Raw genomic sequence first — 14,972 nt, 5'->3', positions numbered from 1 at the left:
GTGAATTATACCTCGTCTTATAGGCTACTACCACGTACAGGCTAAAACCTGCAACTGCATGTTAATACTTCAGACGGACTTATTTACTTCTAATGGAATTTTAACTCTAACTTCTGAACTCTTTTATTGTTTTTATTGTACTCAGAAGACGAATAAGCTGACTCATGTAATGCTGTAATAAATAAATGTAATAAACGATACCAGAGGCGTCGTCAGCCCCTTTTTACTGGGGCACGTGCCCCAGTAAAAGTCTCCAGTGCCCCAGTAAAATTCCATTGATCATTATTAAATTCATCTGCAGAAGCGCCGCTCTCGCTATGGAATCGGCAGGATTCATCAAGTGCATCTCCTGCTGCCTCTGGAGTCTTCAGTCGAGCCTGCCTCTTACCAGCCAATCAAAAAACGAAAGGGGCTACATAAAAGCCAATCAGAAAATACCCCTACTGTATCTGGGTAAGATTTAACGCAACAACCAATGAAAAAAAACAGTTATTTACGGATTCGTCCGCGTGACTCTTCTGAATGTTTCAGTGGTAAAGTGTGTAAAGTATGACCAAGTGTTTCTTTCTGTTCAATAGTCTAGATAGAACTTTATCAATCCCCTGTAGGAGAAATTTGTTAATAAAACAATAATGGTAAAAAAAATAAGGAATCTCCCACTTCCGGCTTCCATGAAAGAGAACCATACTAATTCACACAATAGCGTTGATGCAAATCTAGCATTAAAGGTTAATTTAAGGAAGTTCTCTCCAGTCACGCTGAAACTAGTTTGCTAGTAGTAGCGCTTTAATTTGCAGCATAAGAGAATTCTGAGAAATCTGAATGCTGACAAAATTCTCAGAATTCTGACACTGCAATTTATTTGCACGCTATGACTAGTGAACTACTTTAAAAAAAAAAACTCGACACTGCGACCAGGCGACAAATGACTGGGGAGAACCTTCTTAAATGAACCTTTAATGCTGGATTTAATTATCAGAATTCGGATTTTATCCAAGTATTCTGACTTTATTATCAGAATGCTGAATTTTATCTCACAATTCAGAGTTAATTAGCCTATTCGATTTCTGAATTAAAATTCTTGTGATGAATAATCTACATTTGTACAGTCGATGTGCAGCACTTTAATTCCCGTCAACTTTGTTTTCTAACACCAGCATTTCCACAACTATGCTCATGTTCGTGACTGCTATACAAAACCATTTATAGTGCATCTATTTTTCTGCTGGGTAGTGATAGTCGCCCTAAATGCAGCTTTAATTTGGGCTCTGATTCTGAATAAATGCCGCTGCTGAACTGTGTGAATAAATAAAGGGAACTGAAATCGAAAGAAGACGTGTGGTTTTGATGTACCGTGAATTCCAGCTGAAAGTGGAACATTGCTGCCATCAGGGGAAATTAATGTAACCTAGGCATATTGTAAGTTGCTTTCAATTCCTTGTTTTTTTGTTGATCATGTTTCGTTGGAAACCACGGGAGCTGGAAACAGCCCAGAGTAAGTCATCTCCTTTTTTAACGTTACAACAAATTCACAACTTGTTTGACACAAACAATGACTACTTGATTGCTGTTAAAGAATGTTGCCCATATAATTAGCACCAGTTTTTCAATACTGAGCGTCTGTAGCCTGTAGTTTTATAGCACACACACACACACACACACACACACACACACACACACACACACACACACACACACACACACACACACACACACACACACACACCATGCGTGCACGCACACACGCGGAAAATTAATAATGAATGAAAAATTGTCTGTATTCAAAACTTGAAGTTTTAGTGGACAAAAAATTCCTTAACACAAAAAAGGAAATTATGGATATACAGGGTGTTTTTAACATACTGGATCCAACAATGTTCCCAACACTGACACAGATAATTCAGATCATTGCACTCACAATTCCTGTAAACAGTTGTAGTTGTGAGCGATCTTTCAGTGTGTCGAGAAGGCTCCACACCTGGCTTAGGTCCACCATGGGGCAAGGAAGGCTTCACCAACTTTCTCTTTTGTCCATTGAAAAGGAGCAACTATGCAAAGTGAGTCAAAGCCACGTTATTGACCGCTTTGCCACCATGAAGGCGCGGCGATACAGCTTAATAGTGAAAGAATTATCATTTAAAAAGGCTCTATGCAGTAGTGTATGGACTTATTTAGTTTAATTTACGAGCTTTGATGGTTCTATAACATTTTCCAGGTTGATTGGTGGCAATGAGCCACCTCACCTTAAGTCAGAAATTCTATTAGTTTTAAACCTTGTTTCTTGCCTTTTTAGTACATGTCGTTCTGGCAAAATTATGCTGTTTCCACACAGCTTCTAAATAAATATAGATGTGTAGACTTCTCCTGATAAAGAGGTGAAGGTCATAAAGAGACTTTTTGTTTATTTGTCAGTTACCTTATTTGTAAATCTTTGAGATGTGTATGTGTTTAAATAAATATAATTGTACGGTACTCATGAATCCATCTTTGCGTCTTTACCTTTACCAGTGCTTTAATATAGCCTACAGTATGACATTGACAATGATTTTGAAGCTCGTACATAACCTTCTGTATCAATCTATTTCATATTGTGCACACGTAAAAAAAAAAATGTTGGCAGTTGGGGGCCTGTGCCCCAGTAAAACTCTAGGTCTAGCAACGCCCCTGAACGATACGCTATAAATAAAAGTATTTTTTAATTATGTTATCATAGTTGCCACGGCACTTACCATACACAATGTTCGGTCAAGTAGCTTAGATAGTGTATAGTCAAAGTGTATGTACTTGTAGTGTTCACCACCTCCACATTAACCACCTAATTTGAAACATCTTAACATCTTTCGACTTTAAGAACGACACAACAGAAAAGATTCGCGAAAGAAGAGCTATGGTCTCGACTGATGTTGTCTGTGTGTTTGCCCTAGCATATGATTAGGTGAAAACGGCTCAAATCTATTGGCTGAGAAAATTGAGGGGAGGAGCGAATTAGCATATTAACAGCACGCGTGCTGTTAATATGCTAATATGCGTTCTGAGCGCGCGCGCAGAAATGCCGGAACGCGTTCTTGGCGCGCGCGCTGAAATGCCAGAACGCGTTCTGGGCGCGCGCGCTGAAACGCTGGGCGTGCGCGCTGAAACGCCGGAACGCGTTTTGGGCGCGCGCGCTGAAACGCCGGAACGCGTTCTGGAAAACCAAAACGCGTTCTGGGCACGCGTGCTGGCGTTTCAGAACGCGTTTAATTGAAGTCGAATTGTGGCACACTCGGCTTGCCATACGAGAGGCCAACGCACGCGCGCGTTCAGAGTTACATGCGAACACACATTCAGCGTGCAGACACAAACACTGGCAGGCCCGTTGGCATCTCGTTATTGTAACCCGCTCGGCTTTAGTGAGGCCTGCCTCTGGACTCACAAATTAAATCCCCTGTTGTTGGACAGCGTGAATATTTCAGCAATAGCCAAACTCATTTCAAATGCATACACAACAACAAACGTATAGACCCAACCCGGGCTGCCTTGTCACTCTCTTGAATTCATGCAATCGTTCCTCGTTCATCAGATTATTTCATGAAGCCGATCTAATGATCTTCCCGTCTGACGACCACTTTCTGATTAAAGCAGAGAAAGTAGCCGGAGATTAGTTTGCATTTTGAGGCACACACACCACACACACACACACACACACACACACACACACACACACACACACACACACACACACACACACACACACACACACACACACACACACACACACACACACACACACACACACACACACACAGTGTTCAGAGACCAATTATCGTCTCTGAACACTGACCTTGAAGAGACAAGTCCATCTAGGAAGCTGCCTGCTCTCCCTACTCTCTCTCCACCTCCTCAAACGTTGTGTCACATCTCAACGTCCCGACGTCTAGCTGAGAAGCATTTGGCCTCCTCAAGAACCATTTCCCTCACGTCCGAAGGCAGTGGCGTCATACAACCAGCGCCGGCGGGAAGGAGTAGATACCTTGTCGTCCATAACCTTTGAGCGATTTAAACGGGGTGCAGCGTCAAGAGCATCACATGCGACCCTTGTTAAGGCGTCAAGTGTTTAGTGTTACATGCCCCGTTACATACGCTGTGCTTGACTCTGCTCTGAGCGCCGATCACTTGAACCGCCCGTCTATATCTGGCCGCTCTCAGCGGTGATTATGCCAACGACGAGGAATCATTTCTCGCCGTTGCCTAGTGTAGGCGATGGCCTCAGAAGGCACCGTAACGACAGCTAATGGGAATTAAGCGACATCATCATTGCTAATAAGGGGAACATAAACTGATGTTTCAGACAGAGGGACTCGAAAGTTCTTCATCCGGGCCAACTTTTCAAATGACTCTCCGAAAAGTGTTGATAGCTGCAGCGCTTAAAAAATTTGAATAATTGTCGACGATTTAATGCTGAGTTGACAGAGGTGGATGCGTGATGCATATGAATAAATGACAGCCGCTCTGGGTTTTATCTGGTATTGGATACGAATAGTATTAGGATGCATGCTCGCAATGCACTGATAAGGTTTCCCCTTGACAACGCCAAGTTCTGAAACTAAAGTATCCTCCGAACATACTTTAAACTTTGCTCGATTTTGTGTTTGTGTTTCCAGACAAAGTTGTTTGAATGGCAAAATCTGCAATGGACTTTACCTTTACTTTTATTCAAGACGCACTTGATCTCCCCCCCGTTCAGGTCAAATGCAGGACGGGTCGCTGGGCCAAGACGACCATGTGGGCCAGGCGGGGGTGACTACAGACCTGGACCTGGTAGTGGTCCCGGAGGCATCCGAAAACTGGCACGTCTTCTCCTAACCTCCACCTTCACCGGCACCACCTTGAGGTGCTCCCCCCCAGCTCCCCCTACTGCGACGAAGCATGAAACCGTTACCCTAACCCTTCATTTTATAATGCAGGGAGCCCGGTGAGTATTCTGAAAGCACTTGAAGAAAGCACTAGGTATGATTTAAAGGAACAAAAAATGAAGCGAAAAGAGTTTAACAAAGGACCTTCCTTCAGCCTGTAGTCCATTAGATCTGTTGCAGACCTGGGTGCTTTTGGATGCTTCAGGGTCCCTGTGACTCATTTAATGTTCAGAGTCATTGTTAATATACACCCCCCTTTTTGATTGACAGAGAAAGGACCTTATTTATACACTATGTTTAAGTTTGCGTGCTTTTTTAATAGTTCAGTCTGGCATCATTTTTTTGTTATTTTTGTATTGTCATTTTTTTCACTGCATTGCATTTTGTAAATAATGTATATGGATATATTTTTGATTGAACACCAAAACACAAGGTGGTTTGTGAATATGTGAACGGTAGCATAGATTTCCATTTTATTATAAAGCCAAACTAGTGTACAGCCTTTTTTAGTTGGGAAGATTTTATTTTGTATCGGTCATGTATTTAATAAAATAAGGCATTTTTCTACGAATTTAAACTTGTCTTTCTATTTTATACCATGAATAATAATCATTATTTAATTGAATTCCACTTTTGAATCCAAATAATGATTGCATTGTCCAAATGGGAAACACACTTTCTAGCATTATCCCTCTGATGTTCTCATTGCTAAATCATATTTACTAAAATAATAATCTCTCTCAGCTATTTATTCTCATAATAAGATTACTAGCAACTTTCTAGTGTTACGATATGTTATGTAAAATATGATGCACAGGATATCAAAAACACCCGACACTCGTATTTGGTTTCATGGTTTTTAATTAAATTATTTTACATATTTGTTTCAAGTTAAGGGACTGGTCATGTTTATTACAGGTAGAGCATTCAGTTGATTACATAGGGGGCCTTGAGTTTTAATATACATTCATTCACAGGGCCCATAGTCCAAGGGAACTCAAACCTTGTGTACACACTTGATTATACAGCCTTCAGACCCAAGCACACGCAAGGAGTTGAGAAATTCATGACGGATAAGTTTTTTTGTATTTTTTCTACATGATAAATTATAGAAACCACATTATCTGGAACTATTCACCATTTACGAGTTAGGGCAGCCTTTCAACATTCAGTAAAGAGCACCTTATTGAAATATGTGTTGTTTTTTTAAATAATTTTCTAATCCACACAGTAGAAAAACACAGCACCTAATTTATATGTTGGTAGCAGAAAGCATAATGGATACAAATAGATGAATTGCATTTGGGTTGAATTAGTTGTGCAATGTGTCTGCAGTTGTCAAGGGAAATCCATTTTCGACCATCATTGTTCAGGTGCCGTCTTCTGTCTCAGACTGAGCGCAGAGTAAATGTTTCAGACAGCAACAACGGTTCATAACATAATGTTTATGACATTATAGAAGACTTCATTACACACTATTATTTCATGAATTGGAGAAAAAGAAACACAGCTGGGGACAATGTTAGACATTGCAGAATTATCCATTTTATTGGAATTCAATGCATTTATTGCAAACATAGATTTTATATCGCCCTATGTTTATTCAGTGTTCACCTCAAAGCTTTACAGCAGGTCACATTGTTTTATTAACAAACGTAGATCAGACATCACATTGAAGACAGAACACATGTTTGACCCCATGAGGGTCTAAAGATGAGAGGAGGAATACAAAAACGATGAACATGTTCCATTAAAACGTGTAACGTTAAAACCATGTTAGATCGGTTTAGAACATAAATCATAGCGACGCGTAAACAGGGTTCTTGGAGAAGACACGACAACGGAGAAGACGAGACAGAAAAACACCTTTAAAAAAGAAATGATGCGGAGCAACACCCGTTCTTCACACACTCACAAGGGTTGTCCGCGGTTAGGTCAGAAAGACCTGCGACCGGCCCTCTACTTCCTGTTCGGGTGACGTCCGCTTCAGCCACCTTTTATGTGAGCAAAACGACTAAAGACACAGACACTTTTGAAGCACATGTAACGAGAGGCCCAGAAGGCGTCCAATCAGCGCTGCGCTTGTGAGAGAATGCAGGAACCACTGCAGCAAACACACCATACAACGCCGACGAACACTACATGGGACTCTGGGATTGGGGGGGGGGGGGGGGGGGGGGGTGGATGGGGAGCAGGCACAGATTGTAATATCTAGCAGCCGCATTTGGAGAGGGAGGTGGGGGAGGAGGGGAGATCAAGGTGGTAAGGGTGAGGTCGTAGGACAGTTAAGGCAAGTGTTAGCGTGTTAAGATGCAGGAAACAGTTGAGGTTTTGGAGAGTGAGAGGCACGGAGATATTTTAGTTTCTTCATTTTCTTTTCCCTCTCTCGTTCGTCCCTTGCTGTTGTTTTTGTTGTTGATGACAGGGGTTGGGCCCGCGTTGCCGTTGGAAGAGGGTAAGCTTCCATCAGGGACTTCTTCAGCGCTTGGCTGGTGAAGCACTTCTGCTTCCCTGCAGGACGGATGGAGAAGCTGAGTTAGAGCATGTCAGGGCATGTTCTTCCTTCTGACCGCTGGTACTTCGAGAATTAATACAACTGTGGTTTCATTTGGAAATCTGCAATGCTAATCTATGGTTAGTAACTTTGTGAGCTACTTGCAGATGTTTTGCTATGAAGTCATTGAGCATTTTGTTAGCGATGAACGCGCAGTAGGTTTTCTGATGAGAAAATAATTCCGAGCCACTATCATCTTCAACAAGAGAGAGATCAAATTTAAGAGAAAATCAGATGGAACTGAATTACAATATTTGCATGCCCCGGGTTAAAGCACGTTGCCAGGCAGGCCCTGCCAAATCGTCTTTGCATTTTGACTTGAAACACAACGCCTGATGACGCAGACCCTAGCAGTTCCTCTTCGGTTGTTTTCTCCAAAAAGAAATGTACAGATTAGGCTGCCTGTGTTTGTGCTAAACCTGTGTCACATGCAGAGAGATGTAATTTCCCCCGTGTCTAGATCAGATGGTCGGAGAATAGAAGAGAGGGAGGTTGAGAGTAGCAGGAAGATTATACAAATGAGACAAATCTTTGTCGAAATCCACATCTTCTTTGTCTCCCCCTTCAGAAGACAAGGCCATGGAAGCAGCCTTTGTTCTGACTCTTTTCTCTCAGCAATTGGAAATAAATTCATTATCTTCCATCTGAAATTGGAAGAGGAAAGGGGAAGCTAATTAACACACAGCTAGAGTTCTGCGATGTAACGCAGAGACGTTGGAAGTGGAAATGGAGACCGATAGATGGGGAGAATACTTGGAGAAGAAGACGGCAGTGGTGGGCTTTGTGTCCTTTGCTGTTCTGGGCTGTGTGACATGTGATTATGTGCAGAGAGATGGTTAGTGTTCAGGGCGAGATTGAGCTCCAACTCGATGCTAATTAGCCGTACCAGAAGGGTTTAAAAATAAGTGGCACAAAAGTTAAACGCTGGAGAAATGTATTCTCTTGTGCCTTGCACAAGAGAATATATTTCGTTTCCTCAAGACCGCGCTGATGCAGTCTTAAGGAAACGTAAAAACGTCTTAGGTCCAGCCAGACAGCAACTGTAATTCCTGGGGACGGGGACGGATGGACGTACACAGGAGAAACTAATTGTGGCAACAAATCGCTATAGGTGACCGGGAAACAGATGAACCACAGTATAACTAACAGTATAACAGTATAACTAAGAAGAGAGGTGGTTCAGGCCCATGGAAGTAAAAAACACAAAGGCCACAGTTGGGGAGAGGGTGAGGCGGAGAGGGTGGAAAGTGTGTGGCGTTTTGGGACTAGTCTGGTGGAACTAGCCACCAGATTGTAAACCAGCTGGAGTGGATGGGAAAATCATCAGGCCGAGATCAGGGCTAACTTGGACCGCCTTTGATGACAGAGGGACACCCTTGAAGTGACGGCTTCAGGGGGCCATCTTTTCTTTTATTCCTTTTCTTTTTTTTGCAGTTTTTTCCTCACGTTTCTCTGTAATCTTATTTTTTCTACATCATTCATTCATTGTTCCATCATCTTCCAACCATCCATCACACAATGTCCAAAAATCGGTTGGATACTGAGCTCCTTTTGACGAATAGCCTGACATCGGCTTAAGCCAACCTCATTATTCTTCCAGAACAGACCTCCATCTCCTTTGTTGTACATTTGCGACCATTCTCTGTCCATGTCCTGGGCACTTATTACAGCTTAGTGGTGGTGGTAGCAGCCCAGGCCTATTGTATATACGTATGGAAAGCCCCGCCATGGATCTAACGCGTTAGTGCTGCAAAGCCTTTTAGCGTGGCCAGCAATATAGACCACTATGCCCAGGGAGCCTCTGGTTATTTCTTCAGGCCCGGGTACACACGTCTCCTAAGCACTTTGGTGATGATGGAAATGGTTAGGTGGTGCAGCAGAAATATGTGTCGTATTGCATAACGGCTACTCACTCTGAGCACGATATCATCACTGTGGTAGGAAAAGAGGAGCGGCATTTAGTGAAAGAAGAAATTATATTATTGAATCAGACGGACACTTTGAGAGAACAAGACAGAATAAGTTGAAAGAGAGTTGTATTCGTATGAGAACAAGATCCTATGGAAGTTGGTAGATGAGAGGAATGATTAGTAAAGAAATTCTATTCTTTAATCAAACGGATGCCTGGTGAGCAATAAACTATGAACAGGGAGATTATGTCTTTTAATAAAAAATACTTCATTAGGAGAAAAAATATATAGTGGAGAAATGCTATTTGTTTCATCAAATCCATGAAAAAAGAGAAGAACAGGACCGAGTTAGTGGAGGATGAACGAGACACAGAGTTAGTGTAGAGAGGGGGGGAGAGAGAGAGGGAGAGAGAGAGCGAGGGGTGAGCATGAGGCTTTGGAGGGCTTCCATCGTTACCATTTTGAAGATCTTGGTAAGGCTGCCTTTACCGTCCCCGGCTGCCGCCTTCTTTGCTTTGGGCTGTGACTTCTGGCTCCCCTGGGGAAACAGGTAGCATAGGAGGGGTCAACGCACAACCTCAGAACCTGGGATGAATGAGTGATGAGTCTCTCCGGGACTTTAGCGCAAGGCCTTGAACTGACCCACAGGGCAAGGGGTTGAATTGATTTTCCTTCCAGCGAGGAAAGATTTATTTGAACAGAGTTTGAACGGAGATCATAGATCCCTGTTCAAACTCCAGCGTGGAATCCAAACTTGGGGTTAATCAAACTAATTATAGCTGCTGCAGTTTTAACAATGTCCGCAGGCTGACATCTGAGCGATCTTGTTTATTCCTCATGGAGAGACTACTCAACTCAGGCGGATGGATGCTGAAATGTGAGCCCATTCAAGTCCTAACTATTAGGATGAATTACAGTGAGTATGACGATGGGTGGGAGGGATTATATTCTCACACACTTACCTTACCTAAGACTTCATTCATTCTCTCCTAACCATCACAAACATAAACACACACACACACACACACACACACACACACACACACACACACACACACACACACACACACACACACACACACACACACACACACACACACTGACATCTACTGTTTTATGACTTATTCTGTCTGCCACAGACCGGGCTCTGCATAAGATATCTCTAACAGTGACAGATGAATCGCGGAAAATTTAACCAAGGGAATGAAATTGGAAATACATTTGCCTATATCTTAAAAAAAAAGTGTGTATTCACTTTAGCTACCCAGAGCAGAATTCCACTTAACAAGATGAGAAGGAAAAGAAAAAGGGCAGTCGTGAATATACAAAAATGTGGCCAACAAACAGAAACTGATAAGAGGCCTAGAAGGCAGTCAATCGAGAATGGGATGATTGAAGATGAGGTTGGAATGTGTGGAGCGGTGAGATGACTTTATCGATAACAGGCCAAAACGTATTTAGACGCATGGATAACGGGCCAAACTGCAGATGGGAAAGCCAAGCGCTGGAAATGGGAGGTGAGTGATTTCCTCATTAGGTAAAAGATGTCATGCACCAGAGCAGCTGGGTTGAACTGTCCCTACGGCCAGCTTTAAGAAGCTCTTCTTTTAAAGTTGTCCTATTTATTGATTTTACACTGATTCTACCAGGAGAGCCCTTTGAGATCACAACTATCCCATGACAGTACAAGAACCATTAAAGAGGGCCACTTCCGTCCCCGAGCTCAACCTGAAACAAGTTCTGAGTCCAAGGGGTCAAAATAGCCTATGTTTTTTCACGAGGTCTGTGCGAGTAATTCTATATTATAGTAGGCTATCAGGGGGGCTAGGTGGGTGACACTGTGAGCTTCTGGGTGCATGACACCTCTGCTGTATATTCCACGCCCAGCACCTACCAGGCCCATCTTAGCTGCCATTCCAGTCCACTGGACATGCAGGACACAGGGTTTGAAGGGTGAGAGGGGGAGAACGACACACAAAACAGCCATACACTTAGATCTTACTCAGAGCGAAGGGCAGGGGCAGGACAGGGCAGAGGGGCAGGAAAAGGTAGGCGTTGTCGTCGGGAAAAGAGCACAGGTTCAACAACAGCAAGGTAGAAAAGACCACATCAAGGTGTAGAAAGAGGCAGAAAGAGAGAGGGAACGATCTAGCACACATCAGTTGGAGGAGGACCTACCACAGACGCTTTTGCTTTGGTTCTATGTGTGCTTCAAGTTAAAAGGACGAGTGAACACAACACATCATTACTGTGTTGAAGACATGTTTCTACAAGGTCTACATTTAAAACTCAGAAGAGAGGGCAAGACAAGCAGGACTCACCCTAGACTTGGGTGGGGCAGGGGACACCTGGGGGAAGGGCGTTTGAACGACAGAGAGTTTGAAACGTTAGTGTACAGCAGAGGTGATGAGTCAGGCAGAGGAAACATAGTTCAGGAAGGCAAGTGACGGACAGGAACCCTGTGTGTGTGTGTGTGGGGCGGGGTGTCTTGTCATAGAGACTCACAATAGTTCTGAAGAACGTCACCACGGCGTTCTCGGTGCCGCGCTTACGGGGAGAGGCGGCGGTGGATTTCTGGGGGGCGGGGGACAGAGCTCCACGGAAGGACCCCTGGAGAGAGACAGGGGAGGATGATGGGAGAAGAAGTAAATAAAGCAGGAAAATTGGGGTGAAAGGAAGGCATTTAAAACACACCAAAAAAATGTAATTGTCCTACGCTCACATCCGTCTTCTCCCAAACCTATTAGACGTTGCTAGGAGAAGCCAAATATGTCAATCTTCAAAGGGAGGAGAGTTGCCTGGTGAAGGCTCCAGTGAATGCCTGTGAATAATGAAGGCTGTGTTGTTTGTGGCTGGTGTAGTTCAATAGCTAGATTGAAAGGTGAATACAATTGTCACCCACTGTGACTTTTCCTTTTCACTTCAAAGAACCCTCACCCCTCTTCCTTCCTTCACATGCAATGGTTCACTGAGTCATTCTGTGTGTTTGTGTGTGTGTATGTGTTCAATAGAAAAAGGTTATCTCATGGAGAGAACTAAAATACTGTTCCACATAAATGCAACATCAGTGTCATCATGTATTGATCAAAATGTTTAAATAAAAAAAATCCTACTGCATATGTCTGAAGAGATTAAAACCGTGAGCAATTATTTTGATTAGTGGAGGAAATAAGAAATAAGAAATCTGGTTATGTTTTTACCCTGGTCACAGTGTATCATTGCTGTGTCTCGACCAGTGTATTCTTGGACGTAAATAATGCTTGAGGAAATCTTCTAGAGAGACAATGCATTCCATTATACATGTGCGGGCTCTTTGGTGTGTAGCCTCAGTCATTCCTGGTATATTTATCTCTATGTTCTATTGACACCAAGGGAAAATGTCAGTGTACTACAGTGAACAGGGAGGCAGATGAAATATGAATTATTAGACACTGCTGCGTGTTGGCAGATTGTTGCTGTGCAGTCATGTTCCCTTTGATAGAAGTATTCCCTTCTGCTCCTCACCTCCAATTCTGTCTTTCCCTCTCCTCTCCTCAACTCAACTCCTCTTCTCGCAACTTCTCTCAACTCATCTTCTCTCAACTCCTCTTCTCTCATTTCCTCGACCCCTCTACTCCTCTCTTTCCCTTCTGCTCCTCCTTACTCCCTGCTTCTCACCTCCTCTTCTCTCTTCTCCATGCCTCTTCTCCTCTCCTCTACCCCTCTCTTCTCCATGCCTTAATTCCTTTCTTCTCCTCTTCTGTCCTCTCCTCTTCTTACCTCTCCTTTCCTCTCTCCCGTTCTCCTTCTGTTATTGTCATTCTCTCAATGTACCTCAGCAAGGAAGGAGCTGCTTCTAAACTTTCAGGGTATGGCGTTGCCAGGCCATCAGTGAACATGAGCCCTCTGTGCAGCAAGGAAGGAGCTGATTGCTCTCTGTTTGATGGAGCCATGAGGGTAGGATGGAGCTGTGTGCGTGCAGAAGGGAGACTTCAGTGTGTGTATGGGCTTGTCTGTCTGTGTGTGTGTGTGTGTGTGTGTGTGTGTGTGTGTGTGTGTGTGTGTGTGTGTGTGTGTGTGTGTGTGTGTGTGTGTGTGTGTGTGTGTGTGTGTGTGAGTGTGTGTGGCGGAAGAAAGAGTGTAAGCTGAGACTAGGCGATGGAAACACACGCACACCGACGCACACGCACACAGTACATCCCTGCCTGGATATGAAATGCATCCCAGCAAATACCCTTTCACAAATAATTAAGCAGAACAGCATTTATAATAACCGGGAGAGACACACAGACACATACACACACACGCCCCCACACAAACCCGTTTCGAGCGACGTTCCGAGCTAAGCCTGCACCCTGGAGAGATCCAGCAGTGTTGAGTCCCCTCAGGTGCTCCAAAATGTTTTATGTGTGAAGAGAACACTCGTGGGAGCAGCAGGGGGAGCACTCAGTATTCAGCATAATGTACCCCAATTTATTCAAGCTCCCAGTGCAGTGCTTAATGATCCCTGCACTCCGAGGTCAGCAGGGCGGCGCAAGGCCAGCAATACACTTAATCACCGGCCGCGTTCAATATTTAATCTAAAGGAGATGATAGAGACGAAACAGACGCCCTGCCAACGCAGATATATCACTATCCCCCACACCCCCCCCCACCCCCTTCTCTTCCCTTTCACACCAATATGGAACACGATGAACTCTGCTATTTTTCTGTTCATACCAAACCATCCCCATCCTAAAGAAGGCTTGTTGATAATGCCGTTTTCAATAAACATTGGTACAATAAGTGGTCACCATGATTGGTGTCGTCGTTGTGTCCACTAATTGTGTGCAATTATTAAGCTGCATGTGCTTTTTAGGCTCATTTCTAGACTTGAATAATTCTTTCTATGTGCACTCTTCCTTAATCACTGTCTGGAAGGATCGATTTATTTTTGATTTGTTTTTGGGTGCTTAACGAGAACCCAAATATTTTTTTGTTGTTGTTTACCCCAATCCTTTTTGAAAAAGTTGGCAATCAAAAAGAGAAATATATAAAAATAACCAGTGTTTGAAATAAACGAGTGGCATGGACTGCGTGCTGATCAATGTCACACAGGAAACAAGGAGACCCAACACCTGGCAGGGACTTTCTGTTCACTTCAGCCCTGGAGCAACCCCTGTGGCCTCGAGAAAACGTGATGAGACACCTCACTAAAAAAGGTTGTGCTCAGAAGAAATTGGTCAGATGTGTCAAGGGGTTTATCTTCAGAGGCAAACATCATCGATTTGTACTGCTTGAGTATTAAACAAACTTTGTAGATGGATAAAGGTTGATGAGGACCTGACACAAGCGAGACCACACTTACCGGTCTCCCTTTGATTGTTCAATTGTGAATATATGGTTATATATATATAACAATATACTGAATATAAGTTAAATCAGGAATTATATGAAGTTGGTAAGTAAGCATTGGGTATACATTTTATCTTGTAATTCATTACCCTTACGCTCTACACCTCAGCATGATGACTTTGACAAAAGAAAAGTTACAAAGTTTATTCTTTTTTTTCCCATTATTTACAGATCTAGATCTAGATCACCCTCACACATCGCTTTCTTGCTCAGCGTGCAGAGCAAAATTCAAGTTACTTTATG

General features: G+C 43.2%; 2 protein-coding genes across 4 annotated transcripts in view; one reads left to right on the top strand and one right to left on the bottom strand.

The window, feature by feature from the left end:
- znf236 (zinc finger protein 236) overlaps positions 1–5,463 on the top strand; it is a 60,146-nt gene extending 54,683 nt beyond the window's left edge. For all 3 annotated transcript variants that reach the window (XM_030371409.1, XM_030371410.1, XM_030371408.1), the window contains exon 32: positions 4,724–5,463. In XM_030371409.1, the coding sequence (XP_030227269.1) occupies positions 4,724–4,842 (119 nt within the window). In that variant the 3' untranslated portion in view covers positions 4,843–5,463. The remainder of the gene's footprint in view (positions 1–4,723) is intronic.
- Positions 5,464–5,735: 272 nt separating this feature from the next.
- LOC115554623 (myelin basic protein) overlaps positions 5,736–14,972 on the bottom strand; it is a 47,950-nt gene continuing 38,713 nt past the window's right edge. The window contains 5 exon segments of the mRNA XM_030371413.1: positions 5,736–7,403; positions 9,814–9,894; positions 11,251–11,280; positions 11,678–11,704; positions 11,862–11,966. Coding sequence (XP_030227273.1) covers positions 7,371–7,403; positions 9,814–9,894; positions 11,251–11,280; positions 11,678–11,704; positions 11,862–11,966 — 276 coding nt within the window. The 3' untranslated portion in view covers positions 5,736–7,370.

The sequence above is a fragment of the Gadus morhua genome, chromosome 11, assembly GCF_902167405.1.
Source record: "Gadus morhua chromosome 11, gadMor3.0, whole genome shotgun sequence".
Taxonomy (NCBI): Eukaryota; Metazoa; Chordata; class Actinopteri; order Gadiformes; family Gadidae; genus Gadus; species Gadus morhua.
The sequence above is the reverse complement of the archived record's forward strand: the minus strand, read 5'-3'. Positions and strand labels throughout refer to the sequence as shown.